Source organism: Motacilla alba, chromosome 15 (assembly GCF_015832195.1).
Source record: "Motacilla alba alba isolate MOTALB_02 chromosome 15, Motacilla_alba_V1.0_pri, whole genome shotgun sequence".
In the NCBI taxonomy this organism is placed as follows: domain Eukaryota; kingdom Metazoa; phylum Chordata; class Aves; order Passeriformes; family Motacillidae; genus Motacilla; species Motacilla alba.
Window position 1 is genome coordinate 7,516,209 of NC_052030.1, and position 27,072 is coordinate 7,543,280.

Here is a 27,072-nt window from a genome sequence, read left to right on the forward strand (position 1 = left end):
AAGCTCAGGAGGGAGTTGGTGTTTGGGAGGGTTTTGCCGGAGCCCAGCACCACGGCTCACCAAGCCCGGTGAGCTCCGCTCCTGCCACGGCCACTCTGATGGAGCAGAGCTCTGGGGGCAGCCCAGCCCTGGCTCTCCTGTCCAGGCAGCCTGGCCAAGCCTGGCACAGAGGCTGCACACAGGTAATGGCACTGCTGTATCAGCCCTGATCTCACAGCCAACACTTCTTTTTTAAGCTTTCCCTGCTTAAAAAAAGAGCTTTCATGTCCAAATTGTACAGTCTTGTACTCACAAAGGTAGAAATGGATCCTGTTTTTAAGCAACATTTTGCTGATTAAAAGAAAATGGACTTTTTTCCTCTTGCTTTGTTGTTTAGTTTCAAAGAACGTTTAAATAACAATATCTGCTAACAAAAAAAAAAAGGGTAACATAATTAGAAACAAAAAGAAACTAGTTTGTATAATTTCTGTGTTCAAAAGCAGTGAAAGTCAAACACCAAAGCAGCACACACCAAACCAAACCAATCCCCAAAACCCACATTAAAGGCAACCTTTCTTCTTTTTCTTATATTTTTTCCCCTGTAAGCTGACTGCCTAGAATTCACTGGGTTTTAGTAGCTGAGATACTGAAGGTAACAGAATAAGTTACTGTCATATCCAGACCCTCTTAGACACAACTCAAATGCTTCCAAATGCTACATTATTAAGCCATGGAAGAACAGGCATACCCATGTCCTCTGGCTAAAGACAAAGACTCCAAAGGTTATTTTTCAGACTCACTCTCCTATATGGCTGCTGAACCTCAGCTAAGAAAGGGACATTTCAGCCTCTGAACCGTGCACCACTAAGCACACACTGCCTCCAGCCCACAGTGGCTTCAAATCCAAGCATGATAAATACTATTTACCATTATCTGAAAAATACAAGTAAAACTCAAGCAGCTACACGGTCCTATTGCCCAACTGTCAGCACAAGCAATATGATGCCAAAGGAAATTTTCCACAGTATTTCACTATCCAGACGAGTTTCCAGACCTGTCTTGGGAAAGGCCCCACAGCCTTTCAGTACCAGCACCAGGCACAAATGGGACCAAGGGTACGTAAATGGTTTGAAAAGGAGCTATCAATTTTCACCTAGACATCAGAAGAAACAACGTGCATCCTGGATGGAAAAACTGACTTAGTGTATCACCTTTAGCTCAGATCAGCAGTAACCCAGAGCACAGCCCTCCTGGGGGGCAGGGAGGGTGTTATATCCATTAATGAATGTTGGATAACGAGATGATGAGCATCACAGAGAAACCACATGAATAGGTAATCAAACTTGTTAATGCAATTTAGCAGTTCCAGTCCAGCAAGAGCCACGGCAACACGATACATTAATCACCACTAGCACTCAGCAGTTTGGGGAAGGCTGGGCAGTGAATGAGGCTGGGGAATTAGCTGTGCCTTCCCTCCCTCCAGGAAGCTCTGCTGAAGTCTCAGAGATGTCACGCCTCCGGAGCAACACGACCATGTTAACTCCCCTGCCCTCTCCTCCCAGGCTCCAAACCCAGCAGGCTATTTATGAGCACTAAATATGTGCTGCACCACCCTGCTCTCCTCAGCTTCTCTGAGACTCTGCCTCATCTCGGGTGATTTAAACAGTGGGTGAGAAAAGGAAGGAGGAGGTGTAAGACACTAATCTTCGTGACAAATGACTATCTGCAGAACACTGTGTTATTACAGCCGCATTTAACAGCTAAATATATTCAACACACCATGATGCTCCCAAGCTGACTAAACAGAGAGCTTGAGGTTAAACTGACTGGAAATAACAGCAACTCTTTCCTATTAGTCCCAGCTCTTTTCAGAAGGTGGTCGTCATACAGAAAGGGCAACGTGTCCTAAAGCCCAGAAAAAAGAGGAAAAAAACCCCAAAATTCCAACTGTTCTACGTCCACAGTGCTCAGATATTCAGAGGAATAAGCAACTCTAAAAATGAAACCAGAAAATAAGAACAGCTCAGCTCAACATAATCAAAGACTGACTCAAAGTTCAAAGAGTGACTCTCCAAAAACTAGAAGAACAACATAGGACACATAAGGGAGCACAAAGAGGTTTTCATCTTATATGTACCTCTTACTTAATCTAATCAAATTATACATCCAACCCTTTAAATCCCTTAAAGGGGGTGATAGGCTGCTCTCCCCCACCAGCACTGTCCCTTTCCCCCAACCACTGGGTTAGCTTTGGCCATGGCCTTTTGAAAAGGCAATGAACTCAACTTGCAGGGAATGCTCCTGTCTTGGAGCTACAGCCTTTCAGAGGGGCTGGATTTACTGCAGGCCACTCTGGCTACACCAAAATACACCACAGCTCAGAACACCTTCTCACTCCTTGACAAACCAGATCCTGGTGATTGCAAGAGCTTTTGTTGATCCCCACCGTAGAACGGCAGTTTCAAGTCAGCACCTTTGGCTGTGTACATGTGTTGACAGCAGCCCCAAACTCTGACAAATCTAGGACAAAAGGACCATTTGAAATGCCTTTTTCTCCCTCTGCTTAGTTACAGCGAGAGATAAATGTGTTTGAATGATTTTTATACCCAGTTGGGAGTAATAGGCTGGAAAGGACAGATTGGTTCCTGCAGCCCTCTCCCCATAGCCTGGGGTACAGAGCAACCAAATATTCAGGAGCAACAGCAATCTGGATGCTTTGTCAAAGGGAGTGAAGTATAAATCTAATTTTCTAAATAAAGCAGACAACCTGGCACTGAAATCAGCTTACCACTTTGCACCTCTCTACAAGGATTAGCAGAATGCCATAATTATAATGCCCAATTTGATTTATTAGAGGAGGCTGCGTAGAAAATATGGCAATTCAGTAGCATTGTGAAGAGAAGGGATGAGAGTAGAAGGAAAGCTTCAAATTGAACAGTAATTTCTAAGCAACATCTCAATACAATTAGCATTAATTACAGTAAGCTATCCAAATTAGGTATAAACCTATGTTTAATAACCCTGAGATGCAAAATTCACCCCCCAAATTCCAGGAAACTTAATATTACAGCAAATTTGTCCAGACAGCTGGGCAGGAAATGTCAGAATTCTAGGTGTGAACTTTGTGATTACAGAAAGAAAAATTATTGAATTTGTCTGTATCATTTGCATAATGAGTTTGAACTAAGAATAGCCTAGTTTATGTAGCTTGGATTTTGCTGCTACTTTCATCAAGTTTACAGACCTCCTAACTTGTCTGGTTTTCACAACTGTATCCTCTAGGATAATAGCAGGTATTCAGAAAACTTCCCTTTCCAACAAGAGAGGAATTCTAAGTGTGACTTATTTAAAGAGGCGCCATGTATTAATGAGTCACTCATCACAGGTTTTCTTTTATACTCTTTGTGCAAGCTCTTTTTAGAGTTTGTTACTTATCCTTACAGGTTTAAAAAAAAATTAAACAATGGAAGTTGAATTCAAGTTTTTATGAATGTGGCAGCAAATCCCCTATTTAACCACTGATGGCAGCCAAATACTATTCAGAAGAAATAAGTAAAAACATCCTCATTTTTCAAAGCTGAATTACCAATAAACTAAATATTTGGTAAACTAAAGCAGCAGAGTATGAGAGAAATCAGAGTCTGCCAGTGCAACGAAATCTCTTACCCCAGAGCCTTCTAGGAAGTGCCATGAAATCCCTAGTGGACACAACCATGTGAAACAAGAGTTTTAAATTTCATGTAGAAGATGTCACTGTTAACAACCTTTTCCTCCTGCAGGAAGGGGGAACCTCCCCAATGTCTCACACATCCACAACTATGCAGATCCCTGCCATGCACTGGATTTCCTGCAGTGTAATAGAACTGAAGAAACAAATTTCACCAGACCATGAGAATTTCTAACTTAAAATGTGATGAGCCCTTGTAAATCAATATGCTGAAACACCAAAGAGTATGCGGTGGAGAAGTTATAGGGGAGGGTTTCATGACATAACCTTCACCATATTTTCAACTGTTAAAGTATTGCAAGTCCGAAAAAAACATTTCCAGTAACTGGACAATTCAATCTTTGGCTGTCTGGCACACACACAGGATTAGTTTCACAGAACAGAAGGTGGCTTGAGTTAAACAGCTCTTTTTCTGCTGGAGAAATGGAGAATAAAAACCACTTTTTCATCCTAGTGTCTTTCCTAGCTCGGAACAAATGCCGGAAGGTCAAGTACACTGGTGTTCCCACTGGCTGCCACTTGGCACCCTGTTAAGGACAACTGGGAAAGCGTCCACGGAGAGATGCTGCTGTGCCATGGGGATTGCCAACCCATCAATGCACACTAAGTCACTGACAAATCTCCCTGCTGAGCAGCAGTTAAGTGATAAAGAGCCTGCCAGCCTCAGTGCCTTTTCTTTGTCACCTGCCCCTCTGTACGCACTGTGGCTCAGATGGAGTCTCTGGAATAATTCCCTCCAGCATCACAACTCTTCATTCATTAATGCTCTAGCTCATTTTAGAAGGGTACACAGGAAAGACTGCCCAGAGCACAGCTTCCTGCAAAACGACTTTCCACTTCTAAAATGCTTGAATAGTCTCTCCTCCTCAACACTCTGTTTTGGGATAAGTCAAACTCCAGTCATGAGATGGACACAGAAGCTTGCAGCTTCCAGGTGCACACTGCCCAGCACAAATCCTCCAAAGGAGGCTAGGATCTGATGGATGATTCCCACTTGTGCTCAAGACCATCAGGGCCACAAATCTACCATATGAACCACTGCACTGTCCCAAAGCTGCAGGCACCAGGGAGATCTGCTCCTTCCTGCCTACATGACCCAGTACACCTGGCTTCCACATCAGCTTATGGAACCTGCCCTCAACACTGGATTTGTGCACTTGGCCACAAGCCTTCTACGAGGCATTGTTTTCAATGTTTTCACCAGCTCAGGTAACCAGAGAAGCCAATTACATGGACAACCTCACCTACCAGCAAGGACAACACTTCACAGTGCCCAAGGACAGGAGAGCCTCTTCAGGTGAGAAGTATTTCCCTACCTGTTTGGACAGCTTCAAGGGGAGTTTCTTCTTCATCCGCTCCTTGCCTCTTTCTGCCTCTCTCTCAGAGCTCCCAGCATCATTGTTGTGGCCATTCTCGCTTGGCTCAGCAGACACACAGTTTTCAGATTCTCTAGGTTTCTTGCCTGGATGCCTCTCCCATTTCTCCTTCCGCTCCTGAGGCTTTAGCGACATGTCCTTCTGTAAGGGAGATTAAGAGAGAGAATGTTAAGTTCTTTATGTTCTTTGCAGCTACCTTTAAGCATTAAGCTGTATAAATATTGAATAAAAACACAAACAAGACAGTATGTATCTTCCAGAGATTACTTAAGATGAATAATTAGGAATGCACAACACAAGCAGTAATTTTAGATTAGATTAGGATGAATATTCTCCAGGCTATGTGTTTGATTAATTTCAGTGATGCTGAAACTGGGTTATGAGCTCGCTTCAGATTAACTCAGAAACCATACATCAACAGCACATGAGCAAATCAGCAACCTGAAGGGAAGCCTTAAACTGTTCAACTGAAACAGGGGTGGGTTTTGTTTTGTTTCTGATCTGAGAAGTATCAGACCCCCCCTTGGGGCTGACAGTCTCTGATTCACAGCAGCATTCATATGGAGAAAGGCACTTCTAAAGCCCTACCACAAATTCCCAGAGCCAGAGAGATCAATGGGATCCAAACACACAACAGAGGTTGAACACTTCTAAGTGTTAAGTGTCTGCCCTGAACCAGGCTGCAACACACAATCCAAGCACAGTTTAAAAGCAGGTATGTCATGTCATAATGATTAACATTGGAAGTGAGATCAGAGAAGGGAATTACTCTGCTATCCCTGGCATCTCTGAGGACTGGAAGCTGAACTGCCAGTGACAGTGTACCAAACTCTCTCCCTGTGCACACCACGTGGAAAAGGAGTTGAAGAAATAATATGACAGATCACTATGACATTGGGTCACTACTGCTAGATACATCTTCCCTTATGTCTTTTATTAACTGCTCAAGGATAAAAACTGAATTCTTATGGGAATATTTTGCAGGATATCTATTCCAATTATTTTTTCATGTGAGGTAAATAGATTAGGAAATGCCCAAAAAGCGCTGCTTATTATGCCAAAACTCAGCCACAGATATTTTTCTAAATGCCTCGCTTTTGACTCAAGCAGTTACATGACAGGTATTTGTATCTTACATGAATGGAGATCACAATACAACTGCTCACATCAATGCACACACCTTCAGTACTGCAAAAGAGCTCATGAAAATCATTAGCTCTCTAGTCTCTCAAAAACTGAAGCCCAACAAAAAAAGAAAATTAGGAACTGGAGTGAAATGCCCTGCTGATTGCTCCAGATTACTTCCTCCCCCTCTCCTTTAATTAGTGAATTGACTGCCTCAGTGTGCAACATGCTGATTCCACTCCAAATCACTCACTTGTTTAAAGTTACCCTTCCCTGGGAAGTGAGATGATGCATAGGCACTTTAGGGTCACAGACACATTGAAATTAGAACCAAGGCAATAAAATACAGCTGTTTCAATCCCAGCCCAGGCTCCCAGAGGATCAGCCAGCACCCACCCTCTGTACGCCTTGCACAGGAGTCCTGGGGGGCTGGAGGCTCCTCTTAGGGCACACACAGATACATCAAGTTGAAAAGCCCCAAAGATACAACTCTTCCACCAAAATTAAAATAACTAGCACTGTCTTGGAGGCACAGAACACAGCTCAGCTTGCCAAGTCCATTACTAGGGAAAGAGCAAGGAAAATACCTATCTGGCATTATCTATGAATGATAAAGGAATATAAATCAGTGTTAACTTCTCACTTTGGTTTTTAGTTTAAAGACAACACTTTAAAGCAACAGTTCAAGATGCCAACTGAAGAAGGTCATATTGTGCTGGGAAGCTACTGAGATAAAAATTGCTAATAATATTGCTAATCCTCAGTAACTAATCAAAAAACTTGCCATGTGGAAATGATATCTGCTAACTGATATTCAGCAAAACATTAGAAATAGGAATCACCACAAATATACACTTCTTCACAAAGCCAGATGCAGCTTGTGATGTGACAGCAGGTGCAAGGAAGATGCTACATGAGGTGACATGGACCCCTGATGGGGGAGAAAGGAGGCTGGGGCAGGGAAATGTCACCACCTGAGAGCACCAGCAAATCATGCACTCCCTGCTTGAGGGGCAATATTCACTTCTAAGGATGCCTTCAAAGCCAATAAATTACCATTTTGGTCTAAACTCTATCTGGCTTCACATGGTGTTTGGGCCTCTGTTAATGCTTTAGGGAAAGTCTTCCCTTGGTACCCACAGCACATTCACTGCAGGTTTTCAGATGATTCCTTTCACCACAGAACTGCAAATCTCTGTTTTTCTCCTTACTGAATCCTACAAAATTTCCTACTTCGAAATGCAGCTTTTCATCCCTATTTTGTCTGGAGATTTAAGGCTTGTCTCATCGCTGAGCTACTAGCAAAATTAATTCATGAAATACAGCTACAGCTGGATCAAAGCCAAGGAAATAATTCATTCACTTGTAGTGCCATCCAAGAATCTCAAGCACTTTCCAAACAGCCGTGAATTGAGTCCCAAGGCTGCTCCTGCCTCCAGTGGGGGGGACAGAGGAGGGAGACCTGGGGCCACAGGGACAAAGCCACGTTCGTGTGACAAGAAAACCCACTCCAGAGCCCCTTTTCTCCCTGCTCCAGCAGAGGACACAGCCCACAGGACCTTTTCCTGGGAAGGCAGGACACCAAACTCAGCATGTCCTTGCAGACAGAGGGTGACAGCAGGCTGTTCTCTGGGCTGCTAAATGCAGACCTCTGCAGCCTCAGGCACAGAGCAGGAGGGGACTAATGGGGTTTCTGTTTTTGCCTCCTTTGTTTCCTTTCTATTTCCTCCACTAAAAGAGCCTTCCAGTGATTGCTCTTTTACTAAAGTTTATGACCTCCAAGTTGGGGACCTCACTTAGCACAAGAGCTTACTATTTTTGGATGTGCATCTGTGCTTGTGCACAGGCAATTGCTGGAAAATTTAAGCACATCCAGAATCTACAGTACATCACAAGAGTGGATGTTTATTGATGCACCTTGACTAACTTCAATCCAGAAATCCCAGCCTGCAGGTGAGACTGGCCTCCTGACAAACTGCCCCACTGGAGCCTTCCCCCAAGGCAAGCCCAGAGCAGCAGATACTTTCACCCTCTGCACATCAGGTAAATCCTGGAGATTCACACAGTGACAGTATGTGAAGTCAGACCCCAAAGTCAACAGGTTTTCATATCAGCCTTGTGGTTTCTGCCCAGCCCAGGAGTCTGCAGACCTGACCACCTTGGCTGTCACAGGTGCAGTAAATCCCCTTCTCCAGGGAAGACTGGCAGGTCCAGGCCCATCCTCTCTTCTCGGTTCCAGAAACAAGACTGCTCAATCTTGCTCCAGAATATGGAAAACTGTTTTGTTCCTTACTACTCATTGTTTCCAGGACTGTCTCCTACCTGTCCTCACTTCAGAATTTCTCTGACACCTTCCAGGGCAGGCTACAGCCTCTCCATCTGCAGCCCCTTGTCTGTCTGGGCTGCAGACGGAGTGCAGATGGTTCTAATTGGCTGCATGGTTACAGATAAGGAAGAATTAGGCCCTTCTTCAGAGCCTCTTTCCTGGCAGTTCCTCCATGAAACATACAGATTCTATCTCCCTATTTGTTTATGGGGATGTACAGACACCAAAGAACACTTCATCTGAAGATGGGGTTGTGGTGCCTCCTCCAGCACTCCCTGGAACACTTCACACACCAGCAGCTGTGAAGATCCACTCACAAAGACCCTGGCAAAGGCTGGCAACCCAAGCTGGCCCTGCAACAGATTTTGGGAGTCCGCTATAAAAACCTTTGTGATTCTTTTTCCATGACTATCAGCCCGAGCAAGTTATGCAATTGCACCTCTGCTTGCAGCAGATTTGGCAGGAACCCTTAATCACTTGGAACACTCCTTCCTGAAAAGCCATTTTTCTTCTGTCACCAGGACACAGCTGCAGTCTCCAAAGACACTCAAGGTACACACTGCCCAGTTTACAACTAAAGCTGGGAATAATGCGGGTGCACAGCCCTCAGCTCTGGAACGAGACTGTTCTTACCCCTAAAATGCCACAGCAAGACACTTCTGCACAATGGACTCCACGTCTTCTGCTTGATCAGGAAATAATGATCAGCCCTGGAGGAGCCTGGCACAAGCTCACATCCCACAGCCATCCCCTGGCTGGAGTTATCTCTGCCTGTTTGCTCAGCCCAGCTCAATCTCAGCCTTAATCCTCTCAATGTACACAGCTCTGAGATCTCAGAAAGGTGCAGGGGAAGACTGTGGTTGTAAATACCTTTCATACACAGGGAACACTTAGAGAACCTGAAGAAAACATCCAAAACCCACACAGCCAGATGAAAACCCTCGAGTCTGCTGCTGGGATGCAGCGGGTAAAAATATCACCTACAGATAATGAAATAACTATCCTTAGCCCTCGAGCATCAGTTCAAAACGCAGCCCTGGTGCAAAATCAAGTCCATTACAATCCCCTGTCCCCAGGGCCCATCGGACACTTCGAGGCTCAGCCAAGGACTGGTTACACTCCATTCCTGCCTGACTGCCTCTGCCAACTGCACAAGATTATATGGGCTGATTTCCCAGAAGGAAGACAGCCTCCAGCTTCTCTCTCCACAGCTCTTCACTGCAGCACTTATTCCTTAAGTTGGGCAATGTGAAATATCCAACTGAACATCAAAGAGGAGAAGGATCCACACAAAGGAAATAAAACACACGGCTGCCTCTGAAACTGACCCTGCTTGCCCATGCTTCTGCCTCCAGCTTCTCTCAAAAAATTGCAATGGAAAAGCCCCTGAGGACCTGAGGACCATCTATCCTTGTACCAGCTTTATCATGCAATTAGCAGTAGGGTAGTCAGTTGGTTAATAGTTCAGGGAGAGATGCCGGCTCAGAAAGGACCTGAAAACAGATTTATTTTTAAGCGGGTTAATTTTAAAATATTCCTATTGACCTGATACTCAGTTTATAGAACAGCACCACAGAAACAATTGCTGACAATGTTCTCGTGCTTTCCAAGCAGACAAAGCACATTACAGACAGGACCACTACTAACACAAACCTACTGTCCATTTATTTGCATAAAGGGGACACAGGAGACAGCAATTCAAATGGAAAGATAATATTGGAGATATACATGAGAAATGTACATGAAAGACTAACTTTAAAGTGTGGATTTGAAGACAGGTCTAGAAAGAGAGAGAGAAACCACTGCACAAGAACAGGAGCCAGCACAAGAAGAGATGAATAGCCAACAGGCAAATGAAATGAGGTGAATAATAAGGAAAGAAAAAAGAGATAAAAAAGGACCACTGAAGGGCATCAGGTAGGATCACACCAAGGTGACTGAATTGGAACTCAGCAGGGTGAACAGGCAGCAAACACCACTGGAGACCTCGAAAATTAGTAGCAGCACATTTTACAGTGGGAGAGGGGAGAAGTTTGAGCTGTGCCTGGAGAGCTGTGGGCAGGGTTTGCTGGCAGTGAGGGCAGCCAGGGGCAGGTGTGTGGAAGGAGGGCTGGCCCAGAGCTCAGCACTGTGGCTCCTTGCTGGAAGCCCCATGGCAGGAGGCCAGCCCAGACTCACTCTGCAGAGCTCAGGGCACTTTGGGAAGCAGTCTGCTGGCACGCCCAGCCAGATTCCCAGCGATGGGGAAGTTCTCACTTCTCCTGTAATATAACACACGCTTGTTTGTTTTACTTTCCAGCCCTCTCTTCTCCCCCACTGTGAACTTCACTGCAAACATAACTCAAGCCCCCCCCAGCCTCTCAACCAAAGACACTAAAGCTGTTTTAAAAGGCAGAAACAAGAGTCCAGATTTGAAGTGACTTTTTTGCTTTGACCCGACATTCAAGCAGCGCAATCAATATCAATTAAAATGATTGCAAATGAAATCCTTGCTTGTTTAACCTTGGACTGCAATTCTCCTTTCACAGCTGACATATTCCAGATGAGTTTAGGTCCTGCTTTTTAAAATGCATCACATTTGCTCTGACCCTGTCACATGTTTAGCTCCAGAATAAGATGACTTTTTGACAGGACAGATTTGGAAATGTTAAGACATTTGAAGCTGACACAGGTTTGCAGGTTTATGATACATGATTTAACTTAAAAATACAAGTGGATGAACCAAGAAACTTACTGTAATTGAAAACTCAAATTTATTACCAGAGGATATGCTACTGTCACCTATGAATAGCTGAAGAGCAAGCTGCCATACTCTGCTGAACGCCCACTTGTTATGTCTCCCAAGAATTAAGACCTTTGTTGCTTCTAGGACCTCAAAGACACAGTACCAAGTACAGAAAGCTTGGAACAATGTTTCTTCAACAAAACATAGTCAAAAATGACAAAAAGGAAGGTCAGTTCACTATTCTTTTAAATGCATTTCAATCTACGTTGAATTTACAAGGCTTTGGTTGCTCTTTTTGTATGCACAAGACCTGAATAAACAATGATACAGTGCTGAGCAGTAATTGTTTTTAAATACTGAGGAGAAAGGGGGTGATACTGTTCCCTTCCTTTTCAATTACTCAGGGAAAAATCCAGTCCTCTCCTGCCTAGTAGGAAGGAGTATGAAGTAGTAAGAAGTACCTGGAAACAGTGTTTAACACTCATTTAGGGGACAATAAAAGTAAGAATGCACACAGCAAACACCTTAAAGGAAATCCGCAGGAATGCGAGCTGTCCATGTTTCTGGTATAAATCCTTGTCCACCATCACACATGGGGGAGGTGGATAGACAAAATCTCCCGTTTGAAGCTGCACTCTGTGAGCTCCATGGGCAGCCAGGCATGACTTTCTCCCTCTCCTCCAATTTCCTCCTGAGAGCCTGCAGGCGCCTGGCTGCAGAGAACTGCACCATCTTCCCGGCTGCCTACTCACAGACCTGCACAGCTATTAGGACTCCCACAGGTGCTTGCTGTCCATCAGAAAGGAAATGATCCCATTTGAAGCCATCAGTATTTCCTCCAGTGATGGCAGTAAATGCCCGACGAGTGCTCGCAGAATTACTGTCAGTGGAAAGTGTGTCAGAGAGCAAGGGAGCTTAAATGATTGAAGGGAAGCTGGGGCACCATTTTCAGGTAGATGAAATGAGGCATATTGCAAGTGCAGCCTGCCCAGCTTTTACAGCCTGCAGGAGTGCTGAAAGGTGCTGCTGCCCATGCACCAGCAGGCCACCCTGCCCAGCTTTCACTGCAGATAAAAAGCACATTTTGGCTGAAGCTGCTTCCAGCCAAGACTGGGAGCTCAGCCTGCCCGGTTTATGTCGTGTACAAAGGAGCTGGAAAGAGCTTGTGCCTGTCAGGCAGCAGCTTCTCCAGCTGATTTGATCACTGCACTGCCAGGTGTGAATGCTGAGCAGTCCTTCCTGCAAGCTCCCATCCTCCCAGGAGGAGCTCCTTCCCAAGGGACCCATCAGGGATGGCAGCAGCAGCACCACACAGTGCCCAGCATCCCACAAGTGACAGACTATGCAAAAACATCCCCATCTTGAAGAATGTCACCTGGGGCCATCAATTTCAAGTAACTTCCACAGGTATCCAGCAAGTAAGCAAAGTGACACAGTCAGGCACACACTCCAGGTCCAATGTTTTGGGAGGACATTCCTCAAGTGTGCCAAAATCCAAGGACACTGCTGAGCCCTCACTGCTGACAGCCAGCAAACACATGCTTCTTGACAGAGCAGCCTTTAAACACCTAATCTGAACTAATTTCCCTCTCCCCAGATGATTCAAACAGGCACTCCTTGAATTTAAACAGCTCCCACCAAGTGGCAGAATTAGGACCTGAAGAAGCAGCTCCTTCCCTAAAGCAAATGTGGGCATTGCATCCCTCATTTCCAGTCTTGCCAGAATGGTAACACAACCCCCAGTCCCCAGCTGGCCCTAAGCTGCCAAAGGAAAAGGCATGAAGATCCTACCAGGACAAATTGGTATGGCAGCTGGATGCATTCATCATTACCAATTTTCAGCTAAGCTAGTCAGATAAAACCAGAAACACAATGCTGAGTAAAAATGCCTCCAGCCTATTTATTACATATAGACAGGAATGCTTAGAAATACTACATCTCCCTTTAAAATTAGAAACAAAAGGAGAAGCCCCAACTGCTTGTACCTCTGCTGAGGGGGATGTCATGCTTCCATGAGCTGGACTCTGGAAATGGACTTGAGCCAAGCTGAGGCTGGGCAGATGGACTGGACACATGGCTCATTTACCAAAGGCAGGGGCCTAAATTGCTCTCGTCCATCTATACTCCTGCATTTCAAGTGCTGATCTTCACAGTGTGAAATACACAACAACCACGGTATGATTGTCCTGACTCCCCTGTGAGTAGCTTCATATTGAGACTGAAGAGCTACAGCTGTAACCTTAGGTAGCTCGGTCATGACTTCAAGAACCTCAGCCCGATTTCCAAAGTAATTCAAGGCTTCCACCTGCTAAATATGAACTTTTCCCTCTATTTTTCAGGATCCCACCACACGTTCACTTCACGGTACACACTTTTAAAACACAGCCTTGAAAAATGTGCTGCTCTTAAGGCACCTAGAGCATGGAAGCTCCAGACGAATCTCCCACACGGCGACAGCCTCAAACACATTCACTCTACCAGCACCTGCAGGCGTTTGGGGACTCTGCTCCCAGCCTACACTCCTGATTCCCACCCTCCAGGAAGGGTGCAGTTCCCAGTGCTGCTGCAGAACAGAGGGTGAATGTTCCTCAGCTCCAGCAGAGCTGTGAGCTCTGCAGTTGGACTCAGCCAGGAGAGACGAGAGCGCGCGAACTCCCTCCTGCCAACTGTGCTGTAGGGGTGAGAGTCTCCAGAAATAAAAACAGCCATATCCTGATCCCTGGGGCTGCGTTAGAAATTAATTTCTATTTAAGCACCATGACACTAGAGGCATTTTTTTACCAACTCTGCAGTTGCCCTCAGTGGTAGGCAACAATTTTCAGTTCAGCTGTCATGAGCTCTAGAATGTGTATTCAATAATTAGTCCTCTGGTAGTTTTCTTCTGGCTGGGAAACAAAAGACAAGAAATATAAATGATTCAACGAGAGGAAATATGTAGAAGCCAGCCTCCTTCAGAAACAGCTGCCCACAGCACATCACTGCAACCTAAGGGGAAAGCTCTGAGCAGGATGTCTTCTAGCAGAGAGAGATGCCTTTCTAGCTATCTAAATGTCACATGTGCTAATGAAAAGCCCAGGACAGTGCATCTGTGCCACCCTGGTCACTCCTGCCCTGCTCCTGTGCTGCTGGAGAGAGGCACTGAACGGTGCAGGCCTGCAGCAGTCAGTGTGGCCAGCAGAGATGTTCTCCCACATCCAGGGGCTGAGCACAGCACGTGCTCCTGAGCAGCTCTTCTCTAACTGGTTTGCTTGAACAAACAATGAGCAGCCAAATGTTTCAATATATCCTTAGGGCTTCCTAGAATAGTTTCAAATAGTCTGATATCTGTGGCAGAGGCAAAACATTCATTTATATCCTAGGCAATTGCTGAGAAATGGAAAACACTATAGTAGCAGGCAATTTTAATGTGTTCTATGTTACAAAACATTTTCAGTCAGAGAGCTCAAAGGTCATTAATAGATTTTCATATGTTTACAGACAGCAGCAATTTCAAGCTCTGTAATTTTAAAACTGCATGTCAGTCTCTCAACTTCCAGCTGTTATTTTAACATTAGATAATGAACACAATGCAAAGGTTACACAATCGCTTGAACCAGCTTATGCAGCAGATCCAGTCACACAAATAATTATTAAATTCTAATTACACATATATTATCACTCTTATTATAACAGCAGGGCAAATCCTCTTTTATAGATAGATCAACAGTTTAGAAAAAGAGGGCAGCAAGGTTATGCTTTTAGAGCTGCTCTTCTCTCTCCCCCATCACCTAAAGCACTGCTGATTTATGAGTCTCAGAAACAACACCTTGTTAACACCTCACCAGCCAGTGCACATCCAGCCACCAGCTTCTGTTTTACTTAAGTCCTTTACAGATCCCTAATACAGACATTGATGCCTACTTAAAATATTCATCTTTGATCAGAGGGACAAAAAAGCATTTAGTGGTTACCCAGTTTCCTGTTTAAATATGCTGGTTTTTCTTTATACAACTACTTTGATACTGAGAAGACATCCTCCAAAACTTTGAGATTTCTCCCAAGGAGAGTGCTGTTATCTAAGCTAAAACTTTGCAAGACATCAGGGTCCCATAACATAGATCTTTATTTTATTGTAATTTTGGAGCAGATGAAATTATTGTAATCATCTGACTCTTTTATCATGCAGCCAAATGAGCAAAATCACCCAGCTGGTGTCTCAGGGAAATTTTGGATGTGCACTAGCAAACTATCCTCTTACCACATCAGAAATTCAGCAGATTATGTTTTGCCCATCTCCCTCATTTTTTCCCCTCTCTATTCCCAGGCAGTGCAAAGTGTTGCTCGCTCTGGTTTATTCTGCCCCAATCCAGCTGTCAGTCACACAGCATGTAACCTCAATGGGAATTGAGGAATCTCATCCCCAAGATTCAGCTTTGAAGCAGGACACGGCAGCAATGTCCCTTTGTGTGACTGAGGTCTCCTGCAGTGACAGCAGCGCTGCCCTGGCAAAGTGATGTCTCTCTAATCCCCAGTGCATCCTCAGCCAGCCATGAATTTCACACTGGGAAATTCCAGGCTTTGACATTTAATAATTCCAGCTGGGATTTTCAAAGGATAAGAGATAGGAGTCCAATCCCATCACATTTCAATAGGAAGCCCTTAAGGTTTGGTTTATTTTCTTTTTAAGAAGGAAACCCATATTTCATTCTCATTTCCAGCCCGGTTTCCTCTGGGACATGAAATTGAAAGCAAGAAAGGGAGGGCAAGTGCAGTGCTAATGGGAAGAGAGACTGACAAATGACACCACCAGATCCTGGGTACATCAGCTTGCAACGGGCCATGCAAAAGGAACAGAAAAATCAGCACATCCATTACTGCTCCTGAGCAAAAGGAGCCTCTGTGCTGTGCCTGGTCAGCCCCACTTGCCATGAAGGAATGAGTAACCAAGCAAACACCCACCGAGGACAGCAGACAATTAAAGCATAAAAGCAAACAAACGCAGCAAGCTGCAGGAGGAGAACATGTGCAGCATGGGAATGATGTGATCCACTCAGCCAAGCATGTCAGATCCAGCCCGGGGCAGGCAGAGCTGCCAGGACAAGGAGCCACTGCAGGGACAGAGCTCACACTGTCACTCACTCCTCGCTCTCTCACCAAATCCAGAGCCACTGCTCCAGGTTTCCATCGGCTCTCACACTCTCCATCATGCTTAGAGGACCTCAGTCTTCCCCCAGCCAAGAGGTGCTAAGCTGTGTCTTTGCAACCATTTCCTCAATTGCCATGCTAAATTACAAGTTTCTCTTAATGCTTAGCTTTCAGATACAGAAACATCTATCTGCACTTCCCAGGCCCAAAACTGAAGGCTGGCTTGCAGGACATTTTTCTTCCTTTCTGGAACAAAACTTTGCAAGTCAGAGACTAGAGAAAGGGGCATTCATGCAAAGTTTTCCATTTGCTGGTAGCCCTCAACTTTGAAACACAATAGGGAATTAAAACATGGTACAGAGCAGCAACTTTCATCCCTGCTGACCCACTCAAATGAATTAAGAGCACTTGAACCTCTGATTCTTGTGCATCTCAGAGTTCAACTTTGCCGCTCATTTACTGTTCACAGCACCTTGTCAACAGTAAACATCACAGAGTGAGAAATACAGATGCAGCACACAGCATTTATTTGTTCAAACAAGCATAACCCTTTGGCAAGAACCAAAAAACCCAGTCGAGGTGAGAAGGTTAAGATGGAACAGATGCAACCAGAGACTCTGGGGAACAGCCTGTGTGGAAGCAGGGTTTCTTGTGATTACTTCTGTCTTGTAGTTCTTAATAACCCACATCACAGCTGACATCTCCACCAGCTCTCTGCTTCCTTATGCAGATAACCAGAAACAGAAAAGCTGACATGACAACTATATTGTACACACACACACACACACACAGTGCCTAACAACCCTACAACAGCACAGGCAACAGAGAACAAGCACACCTCACGTGTGAGATACTTGGTCTAAAAGCTGTTTTAAAACCTGCTCATAACATCAGGTAAAAGCTGAGGCACAGATCAATCATGCAACCACACAAAGAACTTCCAAGATGACAAAGATCTGTAAAAGCATTTTGCAGCTCCTGTTTGTTAATAAAGCTCAGATCTCCTTCACAGCTGTAACCCAGGGGCCTCATCCCAGCCGAGCAGCAGCACTTCAGCATGAGCTGAGGAGACCCCGGCCAGCAGAGCAGGGACATGCTGGGGTGCAGCAGGCCAGTGTCCCCCCTGCCACCTCCATCCCGGGGCTGCTGATGAGAGACAAAGTGCCAGGGGATGCCTGCAGAATCCTGCAGCTCTGCCCCACCAGTGCCTCAGTGCTGTTCCCAAACTGGCACCCAACGGGTCACAGCATCTCTCCTGGAGCCTTTGATGATCTGGCTTTTGTGTGCAAAGCAGCTCTTGTCAAGGAATTCAGGGAGCCCTATGATAATAAAAACTGCTGATAAAAAGATAATATCAAGAGTACTCCATTTCAAAAAGCTGATAGAAGGGCACAAGGGGAAATTTCACACATCAGAACAGAAGTGCTCACTAAAGCAGAAAGGGGTTTAAAAACACTGGGGTTTTGAGGTATTTGTTTCCAGTGAAGGATCTGGATTTCCCAAGTTCCCCACTGTGACCGAGCAAAATTGTAAGCATTAGTTCTCAGATTTCAGCAGAATCTGTAAAAGCAAGTGACTGAAACACCAGCATTCTCTGTGCAAATATATCAGAGGCAAGTGTATTCTTAAACCTTACAGATCCGGGCTGACAATATAAAGGCTTTAAAAACCAGAAAAACCAGTTTCAGTGTGCACCCATCCCACAGAAGGCAGCAACCCGGGGAGTGCAGGCCATGTTAATTAACACGTGCTTAATGGCACTTAATTCCCCATCTCTCTCCACACGACTCTCTTATTGATACAGATGGGGTTTGTGGCTTTCACATCCCATTAGCAAAAGTCTGCCTCTAGGAAAAAAAATAAAATCAAGAAAAAGCATGCTGAGAAGGTGAGGGAAAGTTCTTCCATAATTTATAAATAACATCACAATTTGGCTTTTATCAAGCTTTTCTCATTAGCAATTCTTAAAGCACAACACAAAGGGAATCAGCATTTTGACCTCTATTTTTACAGAATGAGAAATTAACAAATGCAAAGCAGCTTGCCCCCAAATCAAACATCAGTTCTCTGGCAAATCTTCATCTCCCAGCTCCTAATCATACTGTGCTGCAGGAGAACCAACAGTCAAACACTGTCAAAATCTCCTTCTGGCACTGGGAAGGGTTTCATGGTGGTGGTAGAGATTTTTCTAGGACACACAGTATGTGCAAATGCAGATATTAACTACAGAGTGGGCAACAGGTGGTATCTGTACAGCTCCAACCTTAGATCCCTTTGAGTGTCTTAGATGAAATCAGCTTGAGAATAGCAAGGACAACACGATCAATATATTAAGTCAAGCTGTTTTTTACCAGAGGAGCAGAACTGGCAGCACTTCTTGGCTTTTGAAACACGACACATAACCTGGCCTTTCTAATGCAGTGCTTTGGATGGCACCCAAATCCAGCACCATCTGGCCAGCATGGGCATGTGTATACAAAGAGGACAGAAGAGACTCCTGGCTGACAGATAAAGTGACATATCAGTGCAGCAGCACAGACTCCAAATCTCTTCAGCCTTTGCAAAGCCAGCTCAGCATGCAGCAAACAAGGGGCCAGTTAAGTGACTTCAGGGCAACAGAAGGGCTGAGAATTTCTCATGCAGGTAAGATCCAGGTAAGCATTTGTTTTGTTTGTAGAAAGCATTGCCAACAGTAAAAAACAAACAAACCAACCCCACAAATAAAACCAAACAAAAATGCAAAATGTGTTTCCTGGGGTAGGTTTGAAGCAGAGGTTATCACACTTCTCTGCCCCAAAACTAATCCACAAATTTGAAAACCCCATTTCCCCCCCTCTATTTTTACATTCACTCTTGTATGACATTGTCCTGGCATCACACAGCAGACAAAACCAACATGTTATTCCACGGCTTAGAACTCCTTAAAGCTTGGCCTCCCAGCCATGGCACAGGCCACTCCTTCCTTCTCTCCTGCAACCAGGACTCAATGCACTAGACTGTTCTAGTTTCAGTTTCTAGCATTTCAGGGATGATTTGGCAGTAAGGAAGTGAGAATACTTAGGTAACAGCATGAATTGCAATCTGTTCAAGAGAACAAGTGGGATGTCTCATATCACATCTACCATCCAATTCTGCATTCACCTACATGGTTTTATGCAGCTGTGAACTCCGCTGAGACAAGGAAAGTCACAATGGTGGAGAAGAGAGAACAATCATGATCTCAGTTTAAGCCAACTCAAAAACCCCCCAGGAATCACTGAGTAATCAGACCAAATGCCTGTTACAGTGTAAGAAAATACAGACAACCTATCCATCTCCTAGAACCCCAGTATTTTACACGGAGCAGTCCAGCCTTGTTCTGAGCCTGACCTGTTTTCATTCATTCCCAGAGATCAGCTGGCTTTACAGAACAAGCCAATTATCCCTTCCTCAATTTTGCAGTGATACCTCTGCCAGCACAGTGCCCTCCCCCAGCTCCAGCCCCTAATGCCTGGCCTGGGCTTTCAGGATCCAGCACTTGTCCCAAGCCTGGAACGTGACAAGTGGTTCCAGGGCCAAGGAACATGGGGACACGGAGCCCAGCCTGCACCCAGCGCTGTCCCCGAGCAAAGGCTCCATCCAGGCAACCTCCACCAGCTCGCAGCACACACTTGCTTCTTCCCCTTATCTAATCTCACTTTCTGGTACTTGACAGTATCGCAGGTCTGGCATTTAAAGCATCTGGAAGAAAAACAGCCTGCAGAAGCACCCAGGGAGATTAGAAGGAAGGTGCTAATTGTCTCTGCGGGTAGTGAGGAGGTGCTGGCCGTGTCCCATCCCTGCCACCCATCCCAGCTGTGCCCAGACCTGCTGAGAATGACCTTGAGAAAGCCTTTTCCTTTATCGGGGTGATGGAGGCACCCGTGGGACCACTCAGAATTCCTTTATCACTCCCTGCCGCTGCAGCAGCACCAACATCTGGGCAGCAGCACTGAACCAGACCCGTTTGCTGGCCCAGGTCAGCAGCAGCACTGGCACCAGGCAGGGACAGCTGAGCTTGGCAAGCAGGGGACAAGGCGTCTGTGACTGCCCCAGCCAGCAAAGGCACTGACAAGGTCTTTAACAAATGATATCCTCAGCTTAAGTTGAAACGTACTGCGGGATGAAGGAATGAAGAGACAGAAGACACACAGAGGAAGTGAAAAAGGCAAAGTCCCTTGTTCCCCTAGCACACCAAAGTAAAAGTAATTAGGGAAAAAAAAAAGACATTTTAAGAGGATGCAAGGGATGCACAAGGGAAAAAAAATCCCCCAAACAAAACAACAACTACAAAAACAACCCACAAAACAGACCACTAAGTTTTGTTCGGGTTTTACACTTCCAAAACTTTGTACTGATACAAAAATGGTCATAGAAAACTCCCAGTACATTAAAATCAGACATCAGTCACAAAGCTCCTTACTTGCATGAAACCAACCTATTGCCTTCTGTACTTTTACACATCTAAACCAAAGCACTTCAGTAATAAAGGATTTTAAACGCCACCATTATGAACAAAACACTAATTCTCAGGACCCTCTCCCCCTTTTTGATTCTACAGAACCTCTAATTCTTTAGGGCTCTCCCATCTTTGCCATACCTTCCTCAGATGGTTTCCCTGTCCTTTGCTATTTGCTTCATTACAAACAGTTTGGAGGATTGGAAAGCACAGTATTTAACATTTTATAGAAACATCTGCCAACGGAGCTGCTAAACACTCTTGTAAGAGAGACAGAGATGTTTATTTAGACATGCTGCTGACGTTTCCTGTTGCATTTTGATCCTGAGGCATATGTAGTCCTTCCAAACAATTTAGCATGTACTGTGGAAGCACAGTTCTCAGAGAAGTGCAGCTGAAAGTAATTGAGATTGAAATTTCAGGTCCATCGCGGGAAAACCATGACTGAGGCTCCTCCCAAGGCTCCAGGCAGAAGCAGCACCTGGCAGGCAGGACACATCAGCAGCAAAGTCTGGGGCTCGGGCAGGACAATTTACTGGCTGGCTCCAGTGATGCTGGTCATGCTGGCCAGTACCACAGGGCTGCCAAGGGCAGTGAGCTCCTTCCACAGCCCAAACTCCACCTGTGCAACAAAAGCTGCAAAATTCACACGCAGCACCGACACACCTGGGGCACCACAGGTGTCCTGACCTGGGTGCCACTGCCTGCAGCAAGCCACTGGTCCCTGTGCTGAGCCATCCCCGGGCACTGATGGCTGCAAAGGTGTGTCCTTAAAGCACCTGTCCCTGCGACCTGAGCTAGATTTCATTACAGTGGCTGGGAGAGCTCTGCCCTGACTCCTCCCTGCCCTCCTGCTGGAATTTACCACCCACAAGTGCATCTTGAGAGCACAGAGTCACCCAGCCCGCAGCCCCTGGGGTTCATAACCTGATGGATTACTGCAAACTATGAATTGATCACAGTTAAATCACCTTCAGCTGCTGCAGCAGAAGCCCTCAGGGACAATGAACCCACATCCCTCATCTCTCTACCCTTGCCTCTTATGTATTAAAAGAGGAGTAACCCCTCATTACCAAATTAAAACCATTATGTTGGGCTAGAGTTTTCAGACAGTTCTTAAGGAAGAGTGGTTTATCCCACATTCACTGAAGAAAAAACCCTAGAGTTGCAGCAATCTGAGGAAAAGCAGAGAATTCCAAACACTCTGCTTTTGACATCTGATCCCTAGAAGCAAAGGATAATACTTTCAACAACAGATTATAAATCTGTGTATACAGAAAGGATTAATGCAGCTTGTTGGTTACAGAGATGAAGGAAACCTTAAAAAAAAAAAAAAAGGAGAACTGTAAATTCAAGCTAACCACACAAAAATTAAGGGTTTATTATGGGTTACAGATTTAAACAAGCAAGCAAAGTACTGTTGTGCAGAAAAGGAAGAGGAAATAATCTACTCCAGCTGAACTTACTCATTCAGACCTGCGGATTTCATTCTCCTCCCAAGGAACACTTTTGCACAAGTGGCTGATTTTACCTTGTGTTTGGGCTGACAAAACAGTGAGGAAACAGCATGTCATTGTTTTAAGACCCTCATAACTTCTCCATGGGGTAAAGTGGATCTTTGCCTGCAAAGACTGACCCAGCACAATAATGGACGTCCCATACACTGTCTTTTCTTCTGATGCATGTTTTTAAGTTATTTGTGTAAATAACCATCCTGGTTGCCCCCATCTGGCTTCCATAGGGAAGCATTTTAACAAGGAAGAAAGCAACCCCCAAAAACTGGAATACTGTGAAAATTTGCTTTTTCTGCAACTGCTTTCAACAAGAACCAGCCCAGGAATTTTCTTTCACTTGAGCCTCCTTTAGTAATGCTCATTTTTTGCACGTATTCGTGTGGAGCACATTACTCCAATTAAAAAAGAAATGGCACTGCTAGATCTAGCCATATGCTTATAATTACTCTGAAAGAAGTAGGTTTCTTTGGATTCTTCTTCTGGGTCCAGAGGTTTTAAATTCTTGATAAAGGTCAAATCATCTCATTCAGAAGTGATGATGAAGTTTCACCACTGTTTGACTGAAAAAAAGGTCACCAAATCCAAGTGCTCTCAATATTCTTTAAATAAACTCATATGCCTTTGCTCAAGTGTTAAGGGTATTTAAGGACACTACAGTAAAAATGTATATACTTTATTTCTACTCTTATCAGCCAGAGGTTGCATTAAGTGGCTGGAAATCTGAATAAGAAACTCCTACCACTGCACGTTTTTCTAAGTTCCTTGTTCTACAAGGAACCAAAAAATCCTGATGCTCTGGGTATGCCAGATATTATGATTTGAGGGAATGCAAAGATGCTAAGGAGAGGTAAAAGAACAATAAACAGAGCTCCATGTCTGAATCTTTTTATAACAAGATTAAAAGGATTAACTAATAGCACCAACTCAGAGATTCACAGCCATAACTAGCGAGCAAACACTGTTTTAGAAGCAGCATGTGCACTAATTTTATAACACCTGATGCACTTGCTTTTACAGTAATCTGTTCACACGTACTTGCAGGTTTTCCCTTTTGTGATCACAGACACCACCTTGAGCAGACAAGCCCAGAGTATCAATTATCTGTTCAACAAATGAACCAGTACGTATCTAGCTCAAGAAACACAGGACTGAAATTTGTTCTGTCCAGCAACTACAGGGAAATTCTGGGTAGGTCAGTTCCTGAAGATCTCCAGCACACATCAGCAGTGAACCTTTGAGCCACAAAGACCTGCAAAGACTGAAGGCAGCAGGCACAAGTGATGAGGTTATAAACTAGTCATGTTTACAGGTTACAAATCAAACATGACTGAACTTCTGACCAGCTTCACAGCACTCTGCTCCCAGTGCAGAGCACAAGTGAACCAGATACAAAACTGCAACTTCAAGTGGCCAACAAGCAACTTCCAAAATCTGCTTTTCTTCTTCACTGCCCAGCACCAAGCATCTGGATTTGTACCACAGTGTATGTATTTACAAAGTGACAGGATTTAGGGGATCTTGGAACAGCTCTGTGCTCACCTCCCTGCAGCAGAGGTGGCTGTATCACAGAATTTTTAACAAAGCCAGTCAGTGCAAAATATCTTCCCTTTCCCTGCTGCTTGATCCCCAGAATATTTCATTCTGGATCTTTGCATGATAATGAAGTAAATAACTTGAGGCTGCATGTGCAGCCACACACACAAAGTTAATCCCAGCCTTCAGCCAAGATAGAAATAGGTAAGTCAGTGGAAGGGAAGTACTGAGAAGAAGAGAATATGGATATTGGGAAGGGAATAGTAAAAGGAAATAAAGTTCATTTTTCAAACAGCTGGGCTACAAAAACGATCCTCTATCTCCTCTTTTGAGGATAGTGAAGTAGTTTGATGCACATATCCCCCTTCAGCCTTCATGCCCTCTAAGGAAAAGGGATCTGGGCTCTCCAGCAAAGTTTGCCCACACAGAAATCTGCTGCTGAGCAGCCAGAAACACAGACCCCCATGCAGGGACTGGGGCCAAGCACCCTTCACAAAACCACTCCAACGGGAGTCATCAGTGCTCCCACAGGTTTCACTTGTCTTGTCCCTAAAGCTCTTTGTGGCATGAATTATTTTAGGCACAATTCAAATGCCTTCCTCTGAAACCACTTCAAGCACGCAGCAGCAGAAAGCCCCAAGCAGGCTCTCAGGTAAGGCACTCACTTGAAAGAGTGAGCAGAAGCACGAGGCACCTGCCAGCTGAATTATTCAGGAGCCATGTGCACGGGATTTTCAACCACTGCTGACTGCTGCTGGTGCACCCCTTCACCTTCAGGACAGATAACTCAGTGCTGGGCTCAGACTGACACAAAGAGAAAAAAGCCTTTGTGGAAGAACTGAGTCCCTCTCACGTGGCAAAGCTCAGGAGCTGAAGGACAGAAATACAATCCTGTATATATCAAACAAGAGGGCACAAACACCATTACAGGCTCGTAATGAGAGACTGGTTTCTTCCACAGCAAATTATAAACATACCACCACTAACAGTTTCTGCCCCCTCTCCCCCTTTTTTAAACAATTTCTGCCAAATTTGGTGTTTATAAAAACAAGTGGTGCAAAATTCTTCAGAGCTTCATCCAGACACATTTCCCCACTGAGCCTTATTAAAACACATTCTCTAATGCAGCCTTTACTCAGGGAAGGTTTTTGACTGCCAGACGAGCCACACATCATTTGTAACGTGGACAAAAATCCACTAAGAATTAGTCTAAAACCAAACTCATTTCCTTTCTAGGCTTGGGCCAAGTTTTGCATCAAAGTCTCTGGAGACAAAAATCCTACAGCATTATAAAGCATCACCAGCTGCCTGTTTCCCTTCCTAGCATAGTTTCAGGTTTACTTGAAATCCGTGTCTGTGTAACACTAAACAATTAGTAGGATATTTCAGATTCAAGAGACAAGAGCAAAGGGTTGCTTTGGAGGTCTGTGAATTGAAAGTTTTGTACTGTTTGCATTCATCAGTGGATTTGTTGTAAAACAAAGTCCTGAAATGAATTCATGATCATTTAATCACAGCAGCTTTGATTCACCTCTCAGTCACAAAACACAAAGGTATGTCACGATTCTGTATTTCCAGGACTTAGAACACATTGAAATCCCTGGATAAGCGTTAACACCCTTTTATTTTGCTAACTGAACTAGTAATTTCACTTAGAAAATAGTCACAGGTGCAGTTTCACATCTCTCTGTATTGTTTATAGGAGCAAGGGCACTTGCCAATATTAACAAGTATTTTTTATTTTATTTGCAAGGTTAAAAACTACCCTGGATATACACTAGGTAATAAATTTTAATAACTTAATCGCTTAATTAATAAACCTCATATCTTTCCTTTACCTTGTTACTTCTGATGGGAGAACTGAACCATACACAGACTACACATGAAATCAGCAGACAAGTCAGACCCAAAATCACAGCTCACAGAGATCCCACATCAAGCCTGGTTCCTTGGGACATTCTCTCTGAAAATCTGGCTTACATTGTGTCTATCCCTATCAGCTTAGGGGAGAAGGCACCCCCAGCAACAAAATAAAGCTCAGCAGTGGAGGAACCCACTAAAATCAGGGAGATGTTGTGAACTGCTGAGCAGCTCCAGGCATGGCCTGGCTGGGGCAGACAGCTGGCAGGGCGTGGCGGTACCAGTTGTGGGTTTCTCTGGGTCTGGATTGAAGGCACTTGAGATGATAGTCCATGTCTCTTGTTACAAGGCCTTTTAAGACTAAGCTATCCAATTAAGAACTGACCCCTAGATTATTTCCCCTTTTAACCCAATAACTGATCCCAAAGAGCCCACAGTGGGGACTGTTCTGCCCAATTACAAAATGCCACCCAAACCCATGGAGAAGAAGGAAGGAGAAGCATGAAGAAGAAACCCAGGAGCACCCTGTGCCCTCCATCTTGCTTCCATCCACAACATCCTAAAAATCCCAAACCCTCAATTTCTCACCAAGTGATACACCTACACTGCTCTCTATAATCCATTGCACACTTTTGTGGATTCCAGTCTATCTTGAAGCCTAGGAAACTTTCTCCATGAATGAGGGTCAAAGTCAGTGCTCTCCTGGGGGTCAGGGCACCCCAGAGCAGACAGAGGAATACTCCCTGTGGTGCCCTGGGTTTGCACAGCAGGGAGGCTGGCGGCAGCAGGGTGGGCTGGGGCTGCATTCGAGGGGTCCCAGGACGTGGGAAGAGATGAGAATTTTGACTCTGTTTTTCAGCAGGTTGATTTATTATGATATATATTATATTAAAAATACTGTACTTAAATTATACTAAAAGAGTAGAGAGAAAGGATTCATCAGAAAACTGGAAAAACATAGAATAGAATAAATAACAAAAACCTGTGACTCTCAGGTTGTCGACGCAGCTGAACCATAGCTGGTCATTAAGTAGAAACAATTTATGTGAGACCAATCAAAGATGCACCTGTTGGTAAACAACCTCCAGACCACATTCCACAGCTATCAAACAGTTATTGTTTACATTTCCTTTCTGAGACTTCTCAGCCAGAATAAGAGAAAAATCCTAGCAAGGGATTTTCATAAAAATATCATCGTAACAGTGGGCAGCACGGGAAAAGCCAAGGCCAAGGTCCCCCTGCCACCTCAGCATTTCCCAAGCTGTCAGTGCCGAGGCTGCTGCTGTCACCGAGCCCTCCCTGCGTG

At 44.7% G+C, this 27,072-nt stretch overlaps 1 protein-coding gene across 17 annotated transcripts in view; it reads right to left on the reverse strand.

The window, feature by feature from the left end:
• The window catches only part of FBRSL1 (fibrosin like 1), a 507,461-nt gene that overhangs the window by 365,068 nt on the left and 115,321 nt on the right, over window positions 1-27,072 (reverse strand). For all 17 annotated transcript variants that reach the window (XM_038152187.1, XM_038152201.1, XM_038152195.1 and 14 more), the window contains exon 2: window positions 5,023-5,223. In XM_038152187.1, the coding sequence (XP_038008115.1) occupies window positions 5,023-5,223 (201 nt within the window). The remainder of the gene's footprint in view (window positions 1-5,022; window positions 5,224-27,072) is intronic.